Raw genomic sequence first — 24,011 nt, forward strand, 5'->3', positions numbered from 1 at the left:
GAAATCATTTGCTAAATCTGCTCCCATGTCCTTCCCCCTCCCTCAGTCCCCATCACTCACTGTGGTGGAATCAGTGCAAAGCATTTATGGGGCTCCTCAGCTGTTCCTGCAGCCATCTCCCTGCCTAAGGAGATGTCAAACTGCCTTTACCCTTCCCTTTGAGCAGGCCAGGAGAGGTACATTGTGTTCTCTGCATCCCAGCCGCATCCTTCCCTATTCACAGCAGGGTTGTGCTGCACTGTCACCAGCACACAGGGACTATGGCAGCACATGCAGCATTAACACATGGATCTGCCCACCAGCCCTGACATTTCTATGCTTCCCATCCCAGCATTACCACTTCAACCAGGGTTTAGCACCCCAAGTTTTCCCCAAAGCAGAGCCCCCAAACCCCCAGGCACAGTGCAGGCAGCAGAGCCCAGCTGTGGCTCCCCAGCATCCCTCCCCCATGGCATCATGTGGGGAGTTCTCATGGAAAACCCATTAAATCCTCCTGTCCCCAGCACTTGACAGGGGCTGCGGGTCCTTGCAGCATCCCTGAAACCACAGCACACTCTGCAGGCGCTCACACCGCAGCACCGACCCCAAACCCTGCTCCTGCTCATCCCAAGCAGCACAGCACCAAGCCCTGGCCACCCCATGGGATGGAGGCAATGGGCTGCAGAGGGGTCTGGTGCCACACAAAGGCCATATCCACAGAAGCCAGCAGGAAGGCAAAGGCATTAAATAGACCCCTTAGCATCATCCTCCTACCTGGCCCTGCAGTTTTATCTCCTCTCTGCATCCTCTGCTTATAAACCACTGCCTACAGCAGGGTTTGGCTACTCCCATGGGACTTTGCCCCTTCCAATGCTCCAGTACAGCAGTGGCTCTACTAATCATATCAGCATGAAGACAGTTTATAGCACTGCCACTGCTGTGGACCAGCCTTCCCAAATGACCCTGTTCAGCAGCCTCCATCCCTTGCTTCAGCACCAAGCCCCTGACCTGACCCCCTGCTGAGGTTAGAGGTGCTGGGAGAGCCCCCTCAACAGCAAACAGTGCTAAAGAAAAGCTTGCAAAGAGCTACCTGGCTGGGATGGGGTTTGCTGAAGGCACCAAGAGCAGCCTCCAGCAAGGAGGCCTCCGCAGCAGACAGAGAGCAGGTCAGCCCTGGAGCACATCCTGCAAGGAGTAACCTAGGAAAAGAGGAAAAACAGAAGAAAAAGCAGAGCCCTAAGAGAAAAAAAAGCTACACAGCTCAACCAAGAAGAAAGAAACAGAGCAAACACAGCCCAAACCACCCACCCCAGACCCTTTTATACCCAGGACATGGCCAGTTTCCCACCCACCAGGGCAAACACCCCACTTAACAAGCCCACATCAAGCTGGATATGAAGCAGTTGTGGTCTCTCCAGACCCATAAAGCCCTCACATCAGCAGTTTCACCTGCAGAAACCATCTGGCCCCAGCCCCTGGCCATCTCCCCGTCCCAGTGCCTGATGCCTTGGTGCAGGGAAGGAGGCCAGAGCCTGCCAGAAAGCAGCAGCGTTTCTGAGCAGAGCTCTTGCAGAATCCCCATCCCTTCCCGCACGATGCGCAGCAGGAGCATCCGCAGTGTTCCCTTCCCACCTCAGAGGGAAGGAGCCGCGAGGCAGACAGAGTCTCTCAGCAGTGAAGTGCTGCAGCACAGGCTGCCAGGAGCCAGCTGGGATGCTCCTAAAGAGCATCCGGCAAGCCTCAATAACCTGGATCTGCTGCTGGAGCCCTGTGCAGCAGAGAAGCCCTTGGCTGCGGTTCCTATAGGGAGGCTGATGGCCAGTAGAGTCACTGTGGGGTGCCCCAGGGCTGGACCGGCCCCACTGATGGCTCCAACGGGGTGACTTTTGGTGTCCCCCCCAAAAACTGTGGGAGTTGTCCCTGCAGACAATGAGAATGATGCTGGCTCAGGGGAGCTGTGCACTGGGGAAATCTGGCTCCAGTCACAGCCTAAGGGGGATGTGTGGGACAGCAGCCTTGAGATGCACACACGGGGGGGGGGTAAACCCCACTGCTCTGTTTGCACTCGCTGTTGGAGGTTGTGGGATCCCATGGGCTGCTGTGTCCTCCCCACTGGAGCTGCACACTGTGCTCAGCATCCCTCCCTCGGGTAACCCACACAACCCCATCGCTGCCTGCGTCACCCGGAGGCTGGCATCTTCATGCCCAAAATCAGTCCCAGATGTGGAAAACTCAACAGCTAAAAGCAGCACGTTCCAGCCCCTTGGGGGTTTTGTTGCTAAAGCTGCCAGGCTGCAGTGGGGCTCTTGGCTGGCCCTGTCCACCACTGGTGCCTCAGGCTCTGTCCAAGCACGTCTGCCTCTCATGGGTGTTTAAAAATAGAAATAACAACAACCTCTTCTCCTTTGGCTGCCTGGTTGGAGAAATAGCTTAATTAGTTAATAAGGGGTTTAATTTGTTGTAGAGCTGTGTGAAGAACTTGCAGAGGGCGAGCTAAGTCAATAAGTCAAAGCAATGAGCCTTAGAGGTAGGCTGGTGAGGGGAAGGTGCCCCACCGTGACTGGCCATGTCCCACAGGGAGACCGGCCTCCAGCCTCAATAAGGATTTCTAGTCAGGCCTAAGGAGCTTCTCTTGGTGGTAAAATGATGGGGTAAATCAGTGTTTTTTGTTGTGATGAACAATTTTTGCCCACTTTAACAGGGCAGGAAGATGCTGCTGGCCCCAGATATGGCAATTCCCCTTTTCTGTAGATGTGCAGCTCCCAGTATCCTCCCAGCACTGGGATAAGGCAGGGAGGTGACCACAGCGCAGCTTTTATTCCCATACACTCAATGTATGAAGATGCTGCTCCTGATTATGGGTTTCAAAGTCTTTATGTCCAAGTGCACTGAGCCTGTATACCCAGATCTTCTGCACCCCTGCCCTGGCTGTCACAGCAGGACCTGATCCCTCAACACCCAGTCGCTTTGGTCAGCAAAGCTCTGTCAGCAAGCTTCTGCCTGATCCAAAACAAGCTGGAAATGAGTGTTTATCCATAGGAACATTTAAAAGGCATAAAATGGGTCTTTAGGTGGAGTCACGCTGCAGAAGAGATCAGCACTCCTTATCCCTAAGACTGGGGCAGGGAACAAGAACATGCGATGGCAACCAGGATGCTCAGTAACGGTTAACAGCTTTCATAAACATCCTTACAACCCTGGTTTCTGCTGGGCCTTGTTAAGGGTGAGCTCTTAGAGATGAGCAGGGTGGAGGAGACAGACAGGGACCTGATCTAGCTTTTGGCACAGGCTGTTTCAGCCTGTTAGAACACAAAGGTCTGGTGGGAAAAGCTGAATGCAGACTGCACCAGGAGCTCATCACCTCCTTCTCCATCCCTCTTCCCCACAAGGCACCACAGTGCAGCCCTGTTGAGGACTCTGGATCACATCACATAGATCTGATCAATTCAATGCATGGCTTTACCAAGCCCATGGTAGCTGGGCTTCCCAGGTAAGCCTCCTTGATCCCATTGAGCACTGGCTGATTTCCCAGCGAGGAAAGGATCAGTGCTGGGCCCAGAGCCAGGGAATGCTGCTGAGGTCCACACCAGGAGATGCCAGAGGAGCCAAAGGCTTCACCCCAGCAAGCCAAGGCAAACACACCACAAACTCACCCTTCTTCCCATAGCACAGCTCTCCTTGTCCTATTTGGGTGTTGCTATAGGTAATTCCCTGCTTGATGTCCCATCAGGGATGGGGGGGATGGAGACACCATTTCAGGATAAGACAAAAGGGCTCTTCCTTCCCCAGCATTAACCTCAGGCAGCTCTCGAGAAAAACTCTGGGCAATTAGTGGAGCAGAAGAAGATTTATAACTGAAATCGAGTTTGCAGCACTACAGGCAGTTCCCTCGAAAGCCAGTTTCTCAGAGACCAGAGGAAAAAATAAGGGGAGAAAATAATGGAGACAGAAGGGGGAAAGGGAACTAGTTAGAGAGGTTTAAAACCTCGCCAAAAACTCTATTTAGTTTAACATTGCATGATAGCTTTCATAATTCAGAACAAAGTGCAAATCTCTTTAATGAGGCCATTAATGACCCTTTAATTTACTCCACCAGGGCTGAATTCATAAAACATTTATGTTCCATTTACACAGGATTTTCCTGAGACTCTTCAGGGCAAGTCACCATCACAGAGCAGGTGGGATGAAACGAAGGGCTCTTCTCTTCTGTTCCCTCTCTTCTTCACCCTCCACGTGTGTCTTTTAATTCTGCCAGAGGAGCTGCAGGGACCCAGGGGGGAGAAGAGCCATTTCTGACCCTTCTGCACAGTAAATAGATGCAGAGTGCTCTCTTGTATTCATGCCCTAGGAACAATGAAACCCTTTTTATCATCTAGCTGGGGCCTCCATAGCCAGCCTTAAAAACCATCCTTATAAAGATCATTACAGCCCAGCTCTAGTTCATTACTTGCTTACCTGCTGGGACAGGTCTTGCTTGTGGTATTGGATTTGCTCTTGGGGCAGCACTGTTGATCTCTGAGCGTTTAGGGGGGATACAGCCCACAAGCTTTCAGGCTGCTTCCCACTGCTTTGGGGGGTGATGGAGTAAGGGATGGAGGGAGGCTTGAAGGATGCAGGTACCAAGGTGGGAGCTGAGGCTGCTGATGCTGACTGCTTTGCTTGCCAAAGAGGGTAGGGTGGGCTGGGCTGGGCTGGACTGGAAGCAGAGGTGCCTGCAGGGCACTGGTAGAGCTGGTAGCTGAGGTTGCCTCTTGGCATCTCAGTATCTCCTGTCCCTGCAGCTACGGGCAGCTCACAGAGGTGTCACAGCACACATGGGGCAGCCCCCCATGGTGAGAATGGCTTTCTCTGCTTCAGGACTGTTAATGCACTTCTGGCTTTGACCTAAGGAGGGTTTCTCGCACCAACAGAAGCAACATTCATGGCAAACTCAGGAGGACAGAGGTGCCAACCCACAAGAATCAGTCCCCCAAAAGCCTCTGCAGGGAGAGGCAGGGAAGATGCTCTCAGGCTTTTGGCAGAGGAGAAAGTTGGAGAGCACTGGAGAGCACATCAAGAGCCAGCATCTCCAATACCTGTAAATGACAGTAACAGTCCATGCCTGAAGGTGCATGGAGCTGGGTCTCCCCTCTACATGTGGTAAATTGTGGGGGCACAGGCTCAGAGGGAGCTTTATTTTCCATATCACAGCCCTCTCCCCCACACACACACCCAGGTTGGGTTGTCATTCCCATTTCCTTCTTCACCCCCAGTTTTACTGACGCAGGTCAGAAACCTGATGGACCATCGAGGCACTGACACTGCTTGCGTCTGTGTGGTTCATGAGTCATCCTCCTGGTTTCACAGCTAAAGGACTGCTGCCGCTGATGCCCTCTGAAAGGACACATCCACAGGAGCATCAGTACATTTGAAACCATGTCAATGTTCGTCGGCAGCAGGATATGTGCAGGTTGGGTATGTTATTGTAGGGTCTCTTGCGTGCATCAGGTTTTATGCACCAGGTTTGTGGTTGTAGAGTCATTTTTTTACTTCAGGGGAAGGAAGCAGAGAGGAAGATTGCTTGACCTGCCTGGTTCATTGGTGCAGAACAGCTTTGCAACAGAGGGTCAGGTTTGTCAGAACACTTACAGCACAAAAAGAAATTATGGCCCAAAAATCTTAAACATGGATAAAAAAAAAAAAAAATCAGTTAGAAAAAGAAAAAAACCACTTCGATGGAGAGGGGGGGGGGGAAAAGTAGCCACCATTTTCAAATATTCCAATCTCTTGCTCAAAAGGGATTAAGCATTAAAAGCACCAGGCCAGGATAAATAGAGAACTGGTCCAGTTCAAGTCCAAAGCATCCAGTGTCAGCAATGCAAGTGGTGTTGGAGGAGATCAGAGAATGGGAGGGGAAGGAACCTGCAGCAAGAAGAGGGGGCAAAACAGAAGTTGCCCAAGGGACCAGAACAGCAACAGTTAGCCCATTCTACCTGCCATAGAAGGAATGCTCTGCATCCCTGTGTGGAGGTGGGATGTGCCTGGTGAATGCATTTGTGGATCACAGAGGCAGGGAAAGCCACATTTCCTTCCTGATATCACCCCAAAGGGAAATGAAGAGGCAGGAGAGCAGCAGTGCTAAAGGGAGCCCAAAGGTGGAGCTGGGATCATTCCTGGAACGCTGTCCTATACAGTGACAGTCAACTGACAGAGAGCAGGGAAAGGAGTCGGCACAGGAACTGTCACACAGCCTGCCTGCAGATCCACATGCTCCAAGGGCTCTTGTTCCCATTGACTCTGGCAGGAAAGAGCTCTGGGCACCTCCAGGAACAAGTTGCCTTTAGCTTGACTGTTATTTGATTTCCAGAAACATCAATGCAGGGATCCCATCCAAACTGGACCCGGGTTGTTTACGAAGCACAGGCTGCCATTTAGTTAGAAACACATGGGCTCTTCTTATTGCATTTCCCTAGGAAAAAAAAAAAAGACAAAACCCAACAAAACAAACAGTGGTTTAAATTAAAGTGAAAAATATTTAGTAAAAATCAAAACTTGCACTCACACCCAGAGGCTTTGATGCTTCACAAGCACTCAATTCCTCCATCCCAGTTTCCCACTTAGCCTACAGCCATGGGCTTTGGATTGCTGAGGTTACCCATGTTGGCCATGGAGAGAGCCACACGGGGTCAAGACTTGAAATGCAAGCAGGCTCTTTAAGCTGCCTACATTTGTATAGATTCAACACTTCCAGGTAGCTCACAGATGCTGCCCTTGAGGACATGCAGTACTTGAAGCCAACAGATACCCCACCATTATGAGGATCTTTTCATACTTCAGATAAACCCAGAAATGCAAACACACCGAAAGGCCTCTATACATATATCCATGAGTGACCCGAGCTCCTCTGAGCAGTCAAAGATCTCTCTCCACCACTATAACTGAGTGCACACACACCTGAGCATCCTCATGCATCTGCTTTCCTTCTGATCTTAAAACCCCACAGGAGAAGGCAGCTGAAGCATTTAAAGCCTCAGTTTGGTCACTGACAGGCCCCAGGAGGTGGGGCAATGCTCACAAGGTGTCTGTCCTACTGGTGGTACTGATGCTGTCTGAAAATCAAGGTGGTTTCTCAGCCAAGCAAGCTACAAACAAGAAAGGATCAGCAGGCCAGTGGGAAAGCACTGTTTTCTTTAGTACAGCTGCTGGGGTTTATAATCAAGACTATCTGATACACTGATGTCATGCTAGTAATGGTATAACTCCATATCGGCCTAATGGCACAATGGGTTTACAAAAGGAGCAGTACATGCAGAAATATGCATTCATGCTTGCTAATCCCTCATAAGCCTGTAATCCTGATTCTTTCTTTTCCAAATAATAAGTGCAGCTCTATTAAGACCCTATCACTAGATGCATATGAATTCCTTTCTTCCTGCCTGGAATCAGCTGGGTACCCTACACATGATGGCGCAAGGGGAGATATGTCATCCCTGCCAGCCCTTAGGCCCCTGTAATGATGACTGTGATGGTGCATGCTTGAAAATACCATCCTGGGGCTTCTCCCTCACCTGTGCCAGGGGGAGCACATGGAAGCAGCCACAGCTTTGCTACTGCTTCCTTTCTGGAGGGTCAAAAGTTGCCTTCTGCCGGGCATTTCTGCATCAAAATGAAGCACATTTACTCACAGGCATGCAAGTCAGCAAGAGGATACCCACTGGTGTTTGACAGCCTCCTCCAGACAGCCCTGGCAGAGTTTTTTTGCCTCCTTCTTGCTAGTTGTGTCCCAGCACTGCCAAATTCCCACCTCAACCAGCAGACCCAGCCACAGACAGCAACTTCCAGGGACTCTTGGCATCAAAAGACATTTCACAGAATCACAGAATGGTTTGGGTTGGAAGGGGCCTTAAAGCTCATCCAGCTCCAGCCCCTGCCCCAGGCAGGGACCCCTTCCACTAGAGCAGGTTGCTCCAAGCCCCTGTGTCCAGCCTGGCCTTGAACACTGCAAGGGATGGGGCAGCCACAGCTTCTCTGGGCACCCTGTGTCAGTGCCTTCAAATGGTTCTTTCACAATCATTACTGGTTCTTTCATAACCATTCTCTAGCCACTGCATACAAAAAACCTGGAAATAACCTTTCCATAAGCGACAAAGTAATAGTCACTAATTCCACAATTTATTCTTTGGCACCAATAAAAGAAAATGAATTTTTTCTACAAAGAAGGAGAAAAAATATCTAAGGATTTGCTTAATTAAAACCACAACGTATTGAAACCCCAAGTAATGTTAATGACAGACAATTCTGTGTGTGTATAATTAGTAACTAATTACCTCAAAAATGACACTTTCTTTGCTTTAAAGCTATTCATCTCTCTTCTTGTTTTCTTTTCCTCTTGCATGTGACTGTCTTCAGGTACATCAAATCATGGAGCATCAGCTCCCCACCTTGCTCCATCTGCAATTCCTTACCTGCGGGCAGATGTGCCACATCCTCACCTCTAGCATCCCAATCTGCTCCAAGGAACAAACCCAGTCCTCCCTCCTCAGCATCCCCCTGCCTGGAACAGCTGCTCTCCATACCTAGAGCTCAGCAAAAATGGTGCAATTTGTGACTCCAGCCAAGAAGAGCCACTGGGATAGAGCTGACAGGCAGAACAGCTACAGCCTTCTGTACAGGGAGGCATGGAACAGGCTGTTAACCCAGCGTTATATACATATTATGCTTATAAGTCCTGATGTTAACCAATGTTATATATATATTTTAAGTATTCATGTATTCATAGCTATAAAGGCCTTTCTCTATTTGAATTAAATTGTATAACCATGACCTATTATCCCATAAGGCTTTTTAGTCATAAGGGCACTGAGATTATAGTGTTCCTTGGTAGTAGGTGCAGAAGCGTTCTGGAGGAGACAGGTGCTGGATGATCCTAGCGAGGCTCAGTAAAGAATCCAAAACCACAAGAACCAAGCAGCTCTGTAGCACAGCTGGCTTCACACCTGAAAGATCAGCTGAGGGGTTGGCTTTTCCTTGGGAGAAGGATGGGATGCCACTCGACCTTGTCCCTTCCCCAGGGGGGGTGCTAACTGCACCTACAGAGCGGGGACAACAGTGCTCAGAACATACTTCTTTTACACTCACATGTCCCTAGTGCTGGTGGCTCCAGCTTCCTACAGTGGTCCCTCTCTGCTCCCTGACCTGTGAGCCAGGCTTCCCTCTGTGGTGCTGCTGACGGTGATCCTGCTCACAGGCTCCATATGCTGTGTCCCTGACATGCTCTTCTGCCCTGCCCCTCGGAGACACTGTACCTGCTCACATCAGCACCTGCAAACAACATGACTTGTCACTGGCTCCCTGGTACTACTCATCATAGAGCCCAGATGCACCCTGGCAGCACCCTTAATGTTCAAAGGAAAACACAACCTCCTTGGAAAATGCTCTGCATCAGCATCCTGCAAGGAGCTCCTGTGCCTTTGTCCCTCCCTGTCCAGCCAGGAGATCACTGCAAGTCATGTTGGTGAGATTGGCAAGTCCCCTGCCTGGATCTTCACCTTTATCCAAGACCTGGGGACCCCTCTGGCTGATGGATTTGCGACTCATGGTCACACAGGCATAGGCAGTGAGATGCTCCCAGCCTGCCTGTCCATTCCCAGTGCACACCAGGGAGACCCTCTCAGACATGTTACCTCCTTGCTGTCTTGGGAATCATAAAGTGCTGGTGCCAGGATGCGCAGCGGTAGCCAGGGACGCCGGTGTCCTCTCATCGTCTCTGATGCTTCAGTTGCTCCAGCGCAGTCGGGGTAGAAGCAGCAGTGAGCTGGCTGCCGGCTGTTACGTTGGTGCCAGATGGTGGATGAGATTAAAAGAATTTGATTTTCAAATAATCCATAAACCTGGCTGAGCTAATGTCATTTCATATGCATTATCTTGTAATCCCAGGGAAGAGAACGTTTCAGAGCAAAGAGCCTTATTCTCCCTCCCTGCAAGGACTCTAACAAGCTATAGATAATCCCCTTTTTGTTGGAAAGGTGCTTACAGGGGACCTACAACACCCAGAGTGTGGCAAAGAGGCTGTGGCTCTGCACTAGTGCTTGAGAAGAAGACAACCAGGTACCCAGCACCACAGGGGCTGTCTTGCCCTGAGCTTCATAGTGGTGGGAGCAACACGTAGCAGGGCCCAAGGACACCTTGAACTTTAGACCCCTGGTCAATAAGGGAGGATAAAGGAGGAATTTTGTCACTCCTATCCCATAACAGTGCATGGGAGCCCATGCTGCATCACTGAGATAAGGGGGGAGATACCCTTTTCTAGGTAAATCCACTGTTATGACCCCTTTTTAGGGATAACCCCCCAAAGCACCCCTTCTGCACCCCCATCACCCTGCACAGCACCCTGAGCATCCCTCATCATTCCACCACCCACCCTCGATCCTCAGATGGTGCCTGCCTGCTCCCTGCCCCCCTGCCTCTTTTCTCTGTCCTAGAGACTCCTTTGAGGCTCCTGTTACTTGCCAAGCCTCCATGGACCAAGGATGACCCTCTGCCAACCTCTGGGATCCTTCAACACACAAGGCACCAAGCTTGGGCACAGCAGTTAAAAATCAGTGATCCTGACTCCATGCTGCAGGCTCCCACACTGGAGCAAGCCAGAGATGGAGCAGGAGGTGACTTTAAAGGGAAAGGGAAAGAAAGCTGCATGAATGGGATTTCTCAGTCACTGCCTGCCATCTAGTGCCTAGCATCGAGCTGTTTCACGGGCAGCAAGTGACATCCACTTACATCCTTAGGGGAATTTAGCTCTTAACGTAGAGCCAGAGACATCTGCATATCAGGCTCCCAGAGATGGAAAGTTCCCCGCTGTGCTCCTTACTGTGGGCCAAGGAGAGGGGTTTGGTGTCAAATAGCCCAAATCCTGGTGGGATCTGTCAAGGAAAGTATCCAAGGAGAGAGGGGAGGTGATGCTGTGTGCCTGCCTGGGTTGCAAACACGATGCCCAGCCACAGCAAACTATACAGACAAAATACAACAGATCTTGCTTCACTGCGTGCTGTTACCTTCAAGGTCGTGTTGCCATCATTGTCAGCAGCTCTGATCAAAGCAGCGCACACAGGCATTGTGTGAAGAATGCCACAGACAGGCTAAAAATAGGGAGACAAATAGAAGCACGAGGAAAAGGAGCGAAAGGTAAGGCTGTCAGCTGTGCAGGAGCCTGAAACCCTGCAGATAATCAGGAAATAAAAATAAGCTAGAAACACTGGCTTCATGACTCATATTCTGGCACTTAGAAACACTACTGGAGTTTCCCACCCAGTTCAACCTATGGGCAACCATTGCAGCAGGAACACGGTCCCTGCAAGCCATTTGTAGCCTTTGGGTTAGCACCAACAGCAGGTGATGTGGAGCAGTTTACAGGTCTTCAGGCAATTTGGGGGGGCTGGTGCTCTCCCTCCCTTCAATAGGGGTATGTATACCTGTGCTTGCCTTAGGAGCTGGTCATCTGGCAGCTTCTTGCCCCTCTGAAAGGGCTCTGATATCCACAAAGGCAGGAGAGAACAGGCAAGACAGCTACAGCTCACCCCAGTCCTGTTTTCCAGACAGAGAAAAATCAAGGGATATGACATCCAGAAGGGTCTGGGACAGGCAACATCCATCCTGCACCACATCCCCTACTTCTGCACAGAGGACAAGGCTGGACATTAGCTGTGAGCACTGAAGGAGCCATAGCAGAAAACTGGGTCCCTATGGGTGCTACCTCCAGCGATCACTGCACCTCACACATGGCACCGGTAGGATCAGACATCCCGATACCCAGCCTCCCTCTACAAACCCCTTATCCCTTGACTGCCTTCCTCAAGCTCATCCATCCTGTGCTGTTCACTAGTACCACTGCTTGGGAAACAGTTGCTGTGTTGCAGAGGGGTGTGCTGGGTCTGACACAAACGGGCTGCCCTGGTCAGTTGGTAAAGGCAGGCAGAGCAGAGTAGGAGCTTACAAAAACACACAACCAGATTTACCGATTAGCACATGGCTCTGACTTCCTCCAGTGCTTCCAGAAAAGCAATAGGCGACATTAACAAAAGGATAACTCAGAATTCAAAAGCAAATGGGATTTGTGACCCATTATATTAACTGGGGACTGAGGAAACCTCTACAGAGAGAGAGCACTGCCGGCAGGTCACCAAACCAATTATTAAGAGCTCACAGATCACGGAGCTAGATATATACATACATCAAGATAACTTTCTATTTGCCTGCAGAAGGAGGACGCTGGCTGAGCCATGCTCCCAACCCCATGTGCTTTCTCTATGTGCCCATTAAAACTGGATTATATCTAGTTACTTTCCCCAGTAATTTGCTTCCCCCACAGGTTTAATGCTGTGGAATAACATTTGGGAGGGTAAAACCTGAAAGGAGAGATGTAATGGGCATAATTACTTCGATAATTGAAAGAGAGCACAAAGCAGGCAGGCAGCACGTGGTGGGAGCAGGCCAGCAGCACACGTTCACCCCTGCCATCCCTCTTCTTAACAGCAGCACTGGCCTATGCCTTGCTCCAACATCCCCAGCTTCCCTCTGCCCTGATGCTTGAGAGGGACAGCAGCCCTTAGACACAAGATGATCTGCCTCAGACATCAGCTCTCACCTCCATCTCCAGCACAGATCAGTTTAAGCTGCACATTGATAGCTGTAAAACCTTTCCCAAAACTTTTGCCTCAGTCCATTATGAGATGGAATGTTCATGGTAGCCAGGGAACAGGCCAGCTCCTGCTAGCACACTGTCCTGTTTCTGGAGGAGGCTGTGATGGCAAGTCTTAAAGCCCTGTGCACACTGCATAAAGGCTTTATTTTTATTGCATTGCCTATGTTTTCAAGAAGATTCATTTTAATGTTTCTGAATAATCCTTCACATTTCAATTGAGGAATGCCCCTGGGTCTCCCAGCATTGCCAATGAAGTTCTGCCAAAGGATTTTATACCTCCCAAAAGATCTGTTTGTGAAAAGTAGCCTCAACAGCAAACCAGTAGTTAGAACTACCTGAAGCGGTTTCCTGCTGTCAGCACTTTGTACTGCTCTCACAAATTCCTGGCTTTGCTTTTTGTGGGCTTGGAGTTAAGGATCAGGTATGATCAGCAAAGCTTCTGGAGCAGTTTTACCCTGAATTCAAGTTTCACAGTAGCACCCCCTCTTTTATATCCATCTTACCTTTGCAGAGATTCACTCAAGTGCTCCTTTCTGCCTGTCCTGTGTCCTTCCAACGCGCTGGTCATGTCAAAACACAGGGGCATTTTCACAAAATGGAGGAAAAAGATGTCCTCAAAACAAAAGGAAGAGGCTTAACCCACTCCTATCACTGGTGACCTCAACCACACCATTTGCTGTGGGTCTCTGGGCTGCCATGGGCAATGCTCCCCATGCTGCATCCCCTGCAAGCAGCTGAGAGCAGCAGGAACAGGCAGCACTTGCAAGAAACCCCAGTCACTGCCTGAAAAACTTCCTCCAAAGAGCCAGATCTCTTCCAACACAAGCATGGGAATGTGAACAGAACAAAAGCAAAGTGACTGATGCTCCTGGAGACACCTTATCCTCCAGGACAGGGAGTGAGCCCACAGGCAGCAGAACTCCTTCCCTCCCTGGGTGCTCCCTGCACCAGAACAGAGCTCTCTGCTCTAAAAAGCTCAGGGCTGTGTTTGGGAACAACAGCATCTTTCCTCCTCCCAGTTTCCAGAGAGCAGGAAGCAGCATAGCCCGTGGCTCCAATGGCCCCTCCTGGCTCTGCATATATTTATCTTCCCAATGTTAAAGCCTTTGGCTGTTTGGAGCCAGCCAGGAGGAGCAGCAAACAGCAGCTTCCTATCACGTGAGAAAGCATGCAGTTCTGAGCAGTTCACAGTGTATCACAAAACACATTAGCAGGGCTCTGCTTAGGGAGCACCAATTGCCAACCCTCCCAGACAGGGAGGGATATCAGCTAGGGAATGTATTTTGTAGGGCAAGTAGAGGAAAGCTGTATCAGTGAAGCTGGAAAGTGGTTTTGTCAGGACTTGTTTTCTCTCCTTCACTGGAGGGTTGTGCTAGCATCAATTTGTCACAAAGAAAACCTTCATCTCCCTTTTCTAACATGGTGGCTTAACACAATGGCTTAGATGCTGGTGTCTTACACTGCAACTGCACCTTCAATTTGTTTCTGCTCCTGGAGGCTTTTAGGAATAGCTGCTGGACTGCATCACATCAGGGAAAGGTCATCTTGATATGCCTCCTTCTCCCCTGGAGGGGAAAAAGGATCTGGCTTTTGTGTATTACCCACTTGAACAGAAGTATCCTGTGCTGAAAGTCTTTGAGGAGCAGAAACTTCACCCCAGTCTGACTGCTCTCCAGGTCCCCCTCAACATGCAGACTCAGGGGAAGAAAACACTAGGTGCTACCCTTCCAGCAGTTACCAGCAAAATATAACCCACCAGCCTGCCTGATGAGACTTCTGCAAGGAGTATGGGTATAGGTTTGGCCTGCGGCCACCAAGTTCTCAAAGGAAAATAATCAGCCCAGTACAAACCATCAATACAAACTCAACTACAAACCACCCTCTCCCTCTCAGGCTAAAGAGGAGGGAGCAGGCCACACAGAACTGAGCAAAAGCACCTGAGGTGCAAGATCTAGGATTGATTGCTGCAAATGGCCAAGGGCTTTTCAAAAAGGGCCTGTTCCTATGCAGGCTGAGAGCAGGAATTTGTGTTTTAGGTGATGAGAAAACAATTTCAGCTTCCATAAAAGACCAAGCCTTTCACACATCTGCTACAGGTTAAGAACAAAGGCTGTGGAGACTGTTGATTCTGACCTTCCCACTGCTGAAGGGAGCTACGCCTCACACAGCACAGAGAATGCCCAAAGCCTCATCACTCAAGTAAGTCAGAGGGCAAGAACTGCCTGGGTTTGAAGATCGGAAAGCTTTCACTGCAACTTTTTCTCTCTTTTGTGCTCCTGGTTTTGAGAACGATTGAACAGCATTTTATATGCTTTGAAAGTTCTGTTCCAGCTACCCAAAACCTGCCTTTGGCATGGGAAACAGGGCAGAGACCTTGGCAAAGGGGATGCACTAAGCCTTTGCCCACAAAGCTCTGCTCAGTGGCTGTGTGCTACAGAGGCAGCAACAGCCTGATACAGAGGGGAAGAGAAAAGCTTAATCAGGGCTGACTGCACCCATGGGCCCCTAGGCTGATGAGGAGAAAGACTCACCTCTCCCTTCTGCAGGGGCTTTCAGTGCTGGAGAAGGCAATAGCATCCCATTCAGCAATGCTGATCTCAGGCAGCAGCCAAAGCATCTGCAGTTTTTCAGGCACATATTCATGTTAATTTCCTCTTTTCAAATGCTCTTTGTTGCAGACACAGCCTCTTGGAAGGGTGCTTCAAGAAACCCAAGTTTTGTTTTGCTGGTAATTTATGGTAAGCCTGCACCTCCCAAAGTGCCCAGCATTAGAAAATAGAAGGCTGCTGTCCTACCCCCAACCCCAATGGCTTGTGGCATGACTAAGGATAGCTTTAATTTGAGGCCTGCAGCTCAACAGCTCCCAAAGGATTGATAAAATACATATAGCAATCTCCAGTTCCACCTCTGGAAGCTGAACTCTCTCCCAGTGATTAATGATGGCTATTTCCTCCCTCTTTCCTTGCCACTGATTCTCTGTAAGGTCCAGCAAGCCCTGAGCCCACAGCAACATTTATAACCAGGAAAAACCCTCCAAGAAACAGACAGCACCATATAAGCCCAGGACAGATCTTCTAATAAAGAAATTGGGATAATAGTGTCAAGGCCACCTGAGGCAGACCCAGCTGGCCTGGGTTAGCAGTGCTGGCCTAATGCACCACAAATGGGAGCCAAGAACTCCCCAGAGCCACCTTTGGGGTTGTCCCCAGGAGGTAGCAAATGCCAGAGCAGCCTTCCCAAGCCAAGAAAAGCTACCTTTCCAGCCCAGAATGTTGCTGCCCAAGTGTTACCCTCTTTCAGTGTCTGTTATTATAACTTGAGGCTCAAGAGGAGGGCAGTGTGGGTGGGAAAGCAGCACTCAGCTAAAGAAAGCTGCTGCCTATTCCTTGTGCATCTGTGTGCTCCATAGCCACCATGTATCATGGGCTCTAGGACAGAGGCAGCTCCAACACAGATTAAACATTAACAAACTGTGAATACCCCAGCTTCCATCTCTCCCCAGAAACCCACCTTTCTCAGCCTTGTGTTCCCACCTGGACATACAGATAACCCCCAGTGCTGCTCTTAAAGACCAGGTACCAGAGACAAGCATTAGCCACTGCATAGAAGAAACCATTTGAGTTTGAGACTATGACAGAAGCCTAGAGAGGAAAGCAAGCCCCCTGGGTACCACAGCCCCAGGGAATCACACACTTGGGAGAGGAAAAGATCACAACATGCATTTCCAGCAGAAGTGGAGGAGGAGGATTCAACAAGAGCACAGAATTCCCTCAGGAGAACTTCACTTCCAAGTAGAAGTTTTAATATTTATTCAGTACAGGCCTGGTGAAGAGAAGTGGCAAATAAGGCAAAGGCAAATTATCCTCCAGAGCCCACATTAACATCTCATACACACAGACCATGCAAAGCAGCAGCTGTGCTCCTCCCTGGAGTTGCATCCCACATCCTCCCCATCTGCTGGAGCACAGCCCATCCCTTACAAGTCCAGAAGGAATCGATTGACTTTCTTCAGGTATTCTGGCTTCAAGTAATCTCCCAGCTCGTCCTTTGTGACCCACAGGTGATTCCCCTTCAGCTCTGTCTGGGACAAGTCACTGCTCTGGAGGAAGGCTTTGAAGAAGAATACTTTAGCTCCCACAATATCTTCAGTCCTGATGGCCCTGGGGAATTTATACTTGTAAATCCCGTATGGAGCATTCCCCAGGACTTTGGCTTCAATGTGGTCTCCTGCAAGACCCCAGCAATGCAAGAAAAAGAAAACAAGAGGTAAGAACACAAAGCAACAGTAACTGCTCTCCTGTAGTAACAAAAAGGCAGCATAAGCCACTCCCTGTGCCTGGTTCAGACTGACTGCTCCCTCTCAGCAGAAACAGTCAACTGCAAACCTCTTCTCATGACAAAACCAAGCTTGTCTGGAGTCCAGCAAGTCCTCCCAGAGTAACAGAGGGAGGGAACTGAGCTTTGTCAACCCACAGGGAAAAGCAAGAACATGAGTTTGCCATCACTCATCTGCCACAGGGTGACAAGAGGGAAAGAGAAGCCATAAACCTGAAGCAAGCCACAGAGCATCACCAGTCTGCCCCTGCAACATCAGTGAGGGCCAGGCCCAGCAGTGCAGCTGGTGGCAGGCAGAGATCCTGTCAGCCCCATCAGCTCTCTGCACACTGTGGTTGCTCTGTGACAGTAAGCACTTACAGAGCCAGGATCACAGCTATTGCCAGCAAACCCATTCCATTGAGCTCCATCCCTCTGCTACGAAATACCTCTTCCCAGCAGATGGGAGGTGATTTCACTACAGCAGATGGCAAAAATCCCTAAGACAGGGCACAAGAAGGAAACCACTGGGACAAAGTGGAGGGAGGGCTGGGCACAGGGCAAATTACACACCTAAGAAGTTAGCCATGGCTCGCTCAGCCGTGCTTCGCAGCGTCTCCCCAGGCTGCCATTCCTCTTGAGGCAGGAGCCACAGCTCCTGGTTGCCGATTTTCTGCTTCACCAGAAGCATCAGGTTTCTGTCCAGCTTCCTGTTCAGTGATGTTCGACTGTTGCTTTCATCAGCATCTGCCAAAAAACAACACATGCTGGAAACAAAGTCTCCCGGCAGCACTGCTCTGATCCCCCTGATCAACCCTCTGCATCTCACACCCTCCCAGTAATAATACACAGACAGGAACACATCGAACAAGATCTAGACAGAAATGCTTCAGAATCGCAGGATTCAGCTGGAACCCACAGTTAGACTGCACTCAGTTTAAGAAGGAACTTATAGCAAGAAGCCTGGACCTCTACCTTGACAAAACTCAACATGAGAGCTAGGCAGAGCTTGTGAACAAAGAAACCAAACATTTCTACATCTGGAAACAACATCTTTGCATCACGAGAGCGCCAATTCCCTTGTCAGCCAGTCAACTCCTCATGTGCTAACAGTGCTGTCACAGAGTCAACTCTCTTTAAAACAAAAAGACTCAGCGAATACCTTCCCTCTACTGAGCTGCACTCAGTTGTGTCCGGCAAACAATCTGGGTGTTCTCACTCCACCTGAACTTCAGCCTGTACCTGTTATCCGCGGAGCAGCTTTGAATCGAAGGAACTTCTGTTCCCACTTGTCCTCCAGGTCCCGAGCCATGATGACCGTTTTGCCGGGCACTTCATCATCGTAGGCGCTTTCCTTCCTCCTCCGGATCAGCTCCTCCTCCTCCAGCTTGCGGATTTCATGGTCTGAGTAGTGGCTTTTCTCCAGCTCTATCTAGAAAGGCAATGCAGGGAGCTCTTGAGCCATCAGCACTCTGGGCTGGACTCGGCACATAGAATTAAACCAGTTCTACCTCAATGAATGAAAGATGAGGCGAATTTCCGTGCTCACAGCAGGAGCCACCAGCAGGGACATCAACATCTTCCAGGAAGAACATGAGAGCACTATTAAGCCCCACAATACCCAAGTCTCACACAGAGTCCTCACTATGGCTTCACGGTCAGAAACAACATCACCTAAGGTGCCCCAGACTGGCCGTGCAGCGCTGTTATCGCCTCCCAACCCATGGCCCCTGGCCAGCCCCACACCGTGTGCTCCCCTTCCAAGCAGCCATTTGCACGGCCCCAACACCCCGCTCTACCTGCCCCATGAGAGCCGTCATCTCTTCCTCCTCCTTCTCGAGCGGCTGCGTGATGCGGGGCAGCCTCAGCAGGCACATGGCCCCGAAGAGCCGCCAGGACCGGGGCGCGGCCGCGGTGCAAGCCCCCCGTGCCCAGCCCGCCGCCCGCTGCCTGGGCGCTGCCATTGCGCTGTGGCGCAGGCCACAATGCACCGCGCTGCTCGCCGCCATGTTTCCTCCCCGCTCCCGCCGTGCTTTGCGGCGACCTCTCCGGGCGCGCTGTGGGAGCCGCCATGAGCGCGGCGCTGGCGGTCGCTTGGCAACGGCTGCGCGGAGCGGCCTGCGGGTAAGCGGGGACGGCGGTATGGAACCCGGTGTGTGAGGGGATCCCGGTGTGTGAGGGGATCCCGGTGTTCGAGGGGATATCGGTGTGCGAGGGGATATCGGTGTGCGAGGGGATATCGGTGTGCGAGGGGATATCGGTGTGCGAGGGGATATCGGTGTGTGAGGGGATCCCGGTGTGTGAGGGGATCCCGGTGTGTGAGGGGATATCGGTGTCCTCTCCGCCAACTGCCCTTTGCTTCCCGCAGGGGCCGCGCTGCCGCCGTGTGCCGCGGCCTGCGGACCGGCCTACAGGACCTCGCGGAGGCGGTGGCCTCGAAGGAGGCGGAGACGCAAAGCGCGGCCGACCTGAGGTGAGGTGAAGCGGAAGGGTTCCGCCGGTTGTAGCTTGATGGGAGCGTTTATCGACTTTGGTGTTTCCTCAGCTGAGGAAGCGAGTGGTTTGATTCAGTCACAAACGCGGTTTGTGTGTGTTGGAGACTTGATCACCTCTTTCTCCCCCAGTGGCACAGTGTCACAGAATCACACCATTACAGACTGGTTCGGGTTGGAAAGTACTTTAAGATCATCCAGTTCCAACTCCCTGTTAAGATCATCCAGTTCCAACTCCCTGCCCTGCGCAGGGACACCTTCCACTAGACCAGGTTGCTCCAAGCCCCATCCGACCTGGTCTTGAGCACTGCCAGGAATGGAGCAGCCACAGCTTCTCTGGGCACCCTGTGCCAGTGCCTCAGCACCCTCCTAGTGAAGGATTTCTTCCTTATATCCAGCCTAAATATCCCCTCTTTCAGTTTGGACCCATTACCCCTTGTCCTGTCACTACAGTTCCTGATGAATGTGAAATAAAACTTTGCAAAGAGTGAGTATCTGATAACTGTTGTTCTGCTCCTCAGCCCTTTAATCCTGCAGAGGAGCTCCATGAGATGGGATGGAAAGGTCTACGAAGAGATCCCGATAGCTCACATCAAAGCTACGTACAATAAGTAAGCAAATCAGCTGCTGCACTCCTGCTAGCATGCAAAACAAAGGCTTACAACATACCTGGGCTTTAGTCAGTCAGTGTTTCACCAAAAGGCTTAAAGGAAAAAAACCCAGCAGAGTGGTGGTCATTACTAGGAAGAATTCAAACCCCCGTGCTATTCAGGAAGCATAACTGTCCTTACAGTGTCTTTAAGAGCAGTAAGATTGTTATTACATACTTTGACTATATTCTGATATGAATAATTACATGCTGATAACTTAAATGACAGGTTACTTCCTGCTCTAGCACTGGCAGTTTTCTCAGCAGCTGTACAGCAACATATTCTCCATGAGAGATGGTTGTGTTTCAGTAGTGATCCATAGTGTGATATTTTACTGTTTCTCTTTCAAGTTCTAGGAATGTTTTGTGCATTATTTTAATAACGAGAAGAGGTAAAATGCTTGTTGCAAGAGGTGGGTCTGAAAGGGCTAAGCAGTGTCTGAGGTGTACCTGAATAAAGTATACCTTATCCAGGAAGGTTGTACCGCCTTGCTCAGATTCTGTGGGATGATGGAAAGGCAAATGCTGGGAGGTCTCTGGTTGGTTCATGTAGGTGGGATACCTCAAAAGGGAATGCTGAGTGAGGGTGGCCTGGAGAAAGGGGACCCGGGGCCTATGCCAGTAAGATGAGTGAGAATAAAGTTTTGTTACAGCTTATTTCTTTTGCCCCTGTCTTTCTGTAGCACCCACGTCCAAGTGGTCACCTTTGACAACATGTCATTGGCCCACACATCCTGTGGCACAGAAGGCTTCCAGAATGCCAAGAAGGGAACTGCCATTGCGGCACAGACCGCAGCCATGGCAGCAGCAGTGGTGAGTCTGCACTGGTGACCCTCATCCTCCTGGACAGGAACACCCACCACCTCCCCAGAACCTGGGTCCATCCATGCCTCGCCCTCAGTGCTTGAGATCCAAAGGAGCTGCCTCCACGTGGTGGCAGCACGGCTATGCTTTGCAGCACATTTCTCATTTTCAATTTGCAAGCCCCGTGTGCGTTTTGGCACTGAAGGTGTGGACTCCTGCACAGCAAATATAAAGCTTGTCTGCTTTTCTCATTTGCCCTCTAGAAGGAATGCACTGCTCACAGGAGAGAAGTTGCCGCACTAGAGAAAGGAAAACAGCTTTAAGTTAGGCCTTGTTAGTCCCTTGCCAGTTCAGTCACGTATTCATGGATATGTCATTTTCTGTCCTGGCTTTAGGTCACAGATAGTTTGATTTCTGTGTATGCAGCCCTGAAAGCCTGGCACAGTTCTGAAGCTGCCCTGGCTATATCCAGGTTCCTTTACTCCTAGCATCTTTGTGCAGTAATCCCCATATTTGCCTTCTGTATCCACTACTACGTACTCTTTACTTAAAGAATACTATGATAGTGGGTCAGAAAGGAATGGAAGAGCCCAGGGAAGCCAGAGCAGCAGTAGTTAGATCACAGAGAACACTAACAAGTTCTTCTTGCAGAAAGCCCGTGGGAAAGGTGTGCTGCATGTACGAGTGATGGTGAAAGGACTGGGACCGGGACGCAAAGTAGGTGCCAGTTTCTTTATACATTTTCCTTTCTCAGGCATCATCCAGGGATTTTAAACTCTGGCTGGTCTCATGCCTGTACCTGTGAACTTGGTTCTTCTGAAGGTGATGTAAAGAACTCATCACTCAAGTGCCTAGTGATGAAGTTTTAGAATTCCAGAGTTCTGTCACTTTGGAGGCAGAACAAAAGCTGTATTTGGGACTTCTTTCAAGTAGGAAAATTGCTGGGAATGCCAATGAAAGGAGCAGATAGATTTAAACTGGGTTTTCTGACACAAATTACTTAGGTTTAAGATAATTACAAAGTAAAACCACTGGAACAAGCTGATTTTCAGACAGGGACCAAGCTATTTTTCCCTGAGCTTTTTGCCTTCTCTGCTGTTCACTGTGTCTTGTGCTATCTTGTTCTTCCAGGCCGCCATCAGGGGGTTGACAATGGGGGGTTTGGAGGTCATCTCCATCACTGACAACACCCCAGTGCCACACAACGGCTGCCGCCCTCGGAAGGCCAGGAGAATGTGAGGGGGGAGCGCAAGAGACACACAGCATCCAACATTGGTTCATGCAACAGCATCTGAATGTTGCTCCTGTGATAGATTCTGGGAATCCACCCTCCCTGGAAATACTTGTTGAGGGAAGCTTGAAGAGAGACCATCCTGGACCTTAAAAGCCCAGGTGGTAAAAGCAGGAACACGTGTACTCCCTTAGTGGGAAGCCTCTTGTGTATAAAGTTTGTTGATTAAAATGTTGGTCTTTTGACAGTCATTCCTGCTGTGTTCCCAGAAGTATTCTGTATTATTATTGCCTCTCGACTGCACTCTTCCTCTTACCACCGTATGTGGCTCTTGTCTCACCCTCTGTGCTATTATTGTCCTTGTTAGATGAAGGGGAGCTTGAGGTGTAGATGTCCTTCTAATCATGTGTAGTAAACAACTGCATGGGGTCACATCAGCTTCCTTCCCTCTTACTGTACACATTTGGAAACAAAGCATGGGGTAACACTTCCCCTTCCCCTGGCTCGCAGAGGTCAGGGTGCTATGCAAGAGGCAACTCCATGTCTGGATCCCCTGTTGGAAAAGAGCTGCTGTGGTGCTTTGTTTCACCCAAGCTGCCAATGCTGCTGGAAAATACCAGTCCTAAAGGGGCTGGGATCTTGCCGGTTTTGATGCTGACAGCCTCCTTGCTCCTGCCTTGTGTACCATGAACTCTGTTTTCTGGGGTCCTGAGGAAAGCCAGCAGAGGGGAAGCAGGCCTGAGGAACAATAAAATGCTGAAAGGAGATTTAAAACACATAAGTGTTGAACTGTACCACTCTATAGCCACAGGCAGCATGGGCATGTCATGGGGCTGTGATGTATTATTGCTGTCCCAGCTCCACCCAGAGAGAATTTCTGCCAAGGTAATACGTCTGAGACTCTCTGGAGCATTAAGCAGGGAAGGCAACAGCAGTAACTGACTACAGGATTGATTTTCCTGGATAGCAGAGGCAAAGGGCATCTCCCCAAAATCCTGCTGCCAGAGAAGCCCTGGCCACATCCAGCACACGCTGGGCAAGCATTTCACCTGTAAACAGTGTATTTTGGTGAAGGCAGCAGTTCTATCACAAACCCAGCATCTTCTTTTCTGTTATTTCTCTTTCTGTCGTTCCTCCTTAGCTTCTTAAATTGCATAATTAACTATTCTCTTCCTCTTTAGAGAAGGGCTACCATGGCAACGAGTCAGTGAACCTCCTTCATGAGGCTGAATGGCATACGGCAGGTTTTGAAAGAAATCTGCCTGCTTAGAAGAGCCTGTTGAGTTGCATTTGACAGAAGAGAAGAAAACAAGATTCAGGTGAACCCCCTACCTTATTCTTGCTATCTCAATTTGATTAGAGGGTAGGTTATCTTAAAGGGAAGTTCCTTGAGCTGTCACAGATCTGACAGCAAAGAAGAGAGGCTCTTCCATAGATGTTTGACACACTAAAAGCTTCCCCCTCATTCCAGAAATATGGCTGAGCTTAAAGTGACTTCATATTCCTCTTTTAAAGGAGAAGATATTCAGGTCAGCTATAAACTGCAAAGATCAAACCTCCCAGTACCCAGATAGCTGGATAGGGAGGGCACATGTGAGCACTGATGTGCCTTAAACAAGGCTGGGTCGGCTTCTGTGCCAAGCACAGTGGCCAGCCCTGGAAGGGAGGAGCACCAGTCCGCACTGGCAGGCTTGTCAGTGATGTACTAACACACTGAGAAAACCGAACACTACCCCTCTCCACCACAAGCTGCTCATTGCATCAATGCAGAAGTGCCCACATCAGGTAGAGATGAGAGAACAAATGGAAAAATAAGATTGGGAAGAGATTTGCAGTCTCTGAAATTCAGGGAAGAGGAGGTGGGTG

The 24,011-nt window shown here is 50.0% G+C and overlaps 2 protein-coding genes and 1 long non-coding RNA gene across 5 annotated transcripts; 1 reads left to right on the forward strand and 2 right to left on the reverse strand.

Annotated features, from left to right (window-relative positions):
* Positions 1 to 5,934: 5,934 nt before the first annotated feature.
* On the reverse strand, positions 5,935 to 11,109 carry LOC133265870 (uncharacterized). Of its 3 annotated transcripts, XR_009742161.1 has the most exons (4): positions 11,010 to 11,109; positions 9,097 to 9,783; positions 7,527 to 8,622; positions 5,935 to 6,427 (listed from the first exon to the last, which is right to left on the reverse strand). It is a non-coding gene; the product is annotated as an uncharacterized LOC133265870 (long non-coding RNA). The 3 variants fall into 3 exon arrangements; XR_009742160.1 differs by lacking the exon at positions 11,010 to 11,109 and having other exon boundaries at positions 7,527 to 8,534; positions 9,097 to 10,242; XR_009742159.1 differs by lacking the exon at positions 11,010 to 11,109 and having other exon boundaries at positions 9,097 to 10,242.
* Positions 11,110 to 16,440: 5,331 nt separating this feature from the next.
* On the reverse strand, positions 16,441 to 18,993 carry MRPL46 (mitochondrial ribosomal protein L46). Its single transcript, XM_061446773.1, has 4 exons — positions 18,769 to 18,993; positions 18,212 to 18,401; positions 17,543 to 17,716; positions 16,441 to 16,882 (listed from the first exon to the last, which is right to left on the reverse strand). Exons 1-4 carry the CDS (start codon positions 18,976 to 18,978, stop codon positions 16,632 to 16,634), a joined length of 825 nt encoding a protein of 274 aa, XP_061302757.1. The 5' UTR covers positions 18,979 to 18,993; the 3' UTR covers positions 16,441 to 16,631.
* On the forward strand, positions 18,976 to 22,396 carry MRPS11 (mitochondrial ribosomal protein S11). The gene is made up of 6 exons (XM_061446774.1): positions 18,976 to 19,093; positions 19,338 to 19,442; positions 19,983 to 20,072; positions 20,794 to 20,923; positions 21,566 to 21,631; positions 22,046 to 22,396. The coding sequence occupies exons 1-6, from the start codon at positions 19,041 to 19,043 to the stop codon at positions 22,151 to 22,153; spliced, it is 552 nt and encodes a 183-aa protein (XP_061302758.1). The 5' UTR covers positions 18,976 to 19,040; the 3' UTR covers positions 22,154 to 22,396.
* The last annotated feature ends 1,615 nt before the right edge of the window (positions 22,397 to 24,011 follow it).

The sequence above is a fragment of the Pezoporus flaviventris genome, unplaced genomic scaffold (genome assembly GCF_033815535.1).
Source record: "Pezoporus flaviventris isolate CSIRO_AGI_PZ_B2104156 unplaced genomic scaffold, CSIRO_AGI_Pfla_v1 ptg000006l, whole genome shotgun sequence".
Lineage (NCBI taxonomy): Eukaryota > Metazoa > Chordata > Aves > Psittaciformes > Psittacidae > Pezoporus > Pezoporus flaviventris.

Bases quoted from the DNA above. Each gene is read 5' to 3' on its own strand.
- MRPL46 (XM_061446773.1), bottom strand. From the start codon at position 18,978: ATGGCGGCGAGCAGCGCGGTGCATTGTGGCCTGCGCCACAGCGCAATG. The intron at 17,717-18,211 runs GTACAGGCTGAA...GTTTTTTGGCAG, and splicing joins AGCTGCTCCGCGGATAACAG to ATGCTGATGAAAGCAACAGT. The intron at 16,883-17,542 runs GTGTGTAATTTG...GGGGTCTTGCAG, and splicing joins AGCCATGGCTAACTTCTTAG to GAGACCACATTGAAGCCAAA.
- MRPS11 (XM_061446774.1), top strand. From the start codon at position 19,041: ATGAGCGCGGCGCTGGCGGTCGCTTGGCAACGGCTGCGCGGAGCGGCC. The intron at 20,073-20,793 runs GTAAGCAAATCA...GTCTTTCTGTAG, and splicing joins ATCAAAGCTACGTACAATAA to CACCCACGTCCAAGTGGTCA. The intron at 20,924-21,565 runs GTGAGTCTGCAC...TTCTTCTTGCAG, and splicing joins CAGCCATGGCAGCAGCAGTG to AAAGCCCGTGGGAAAGGTGT.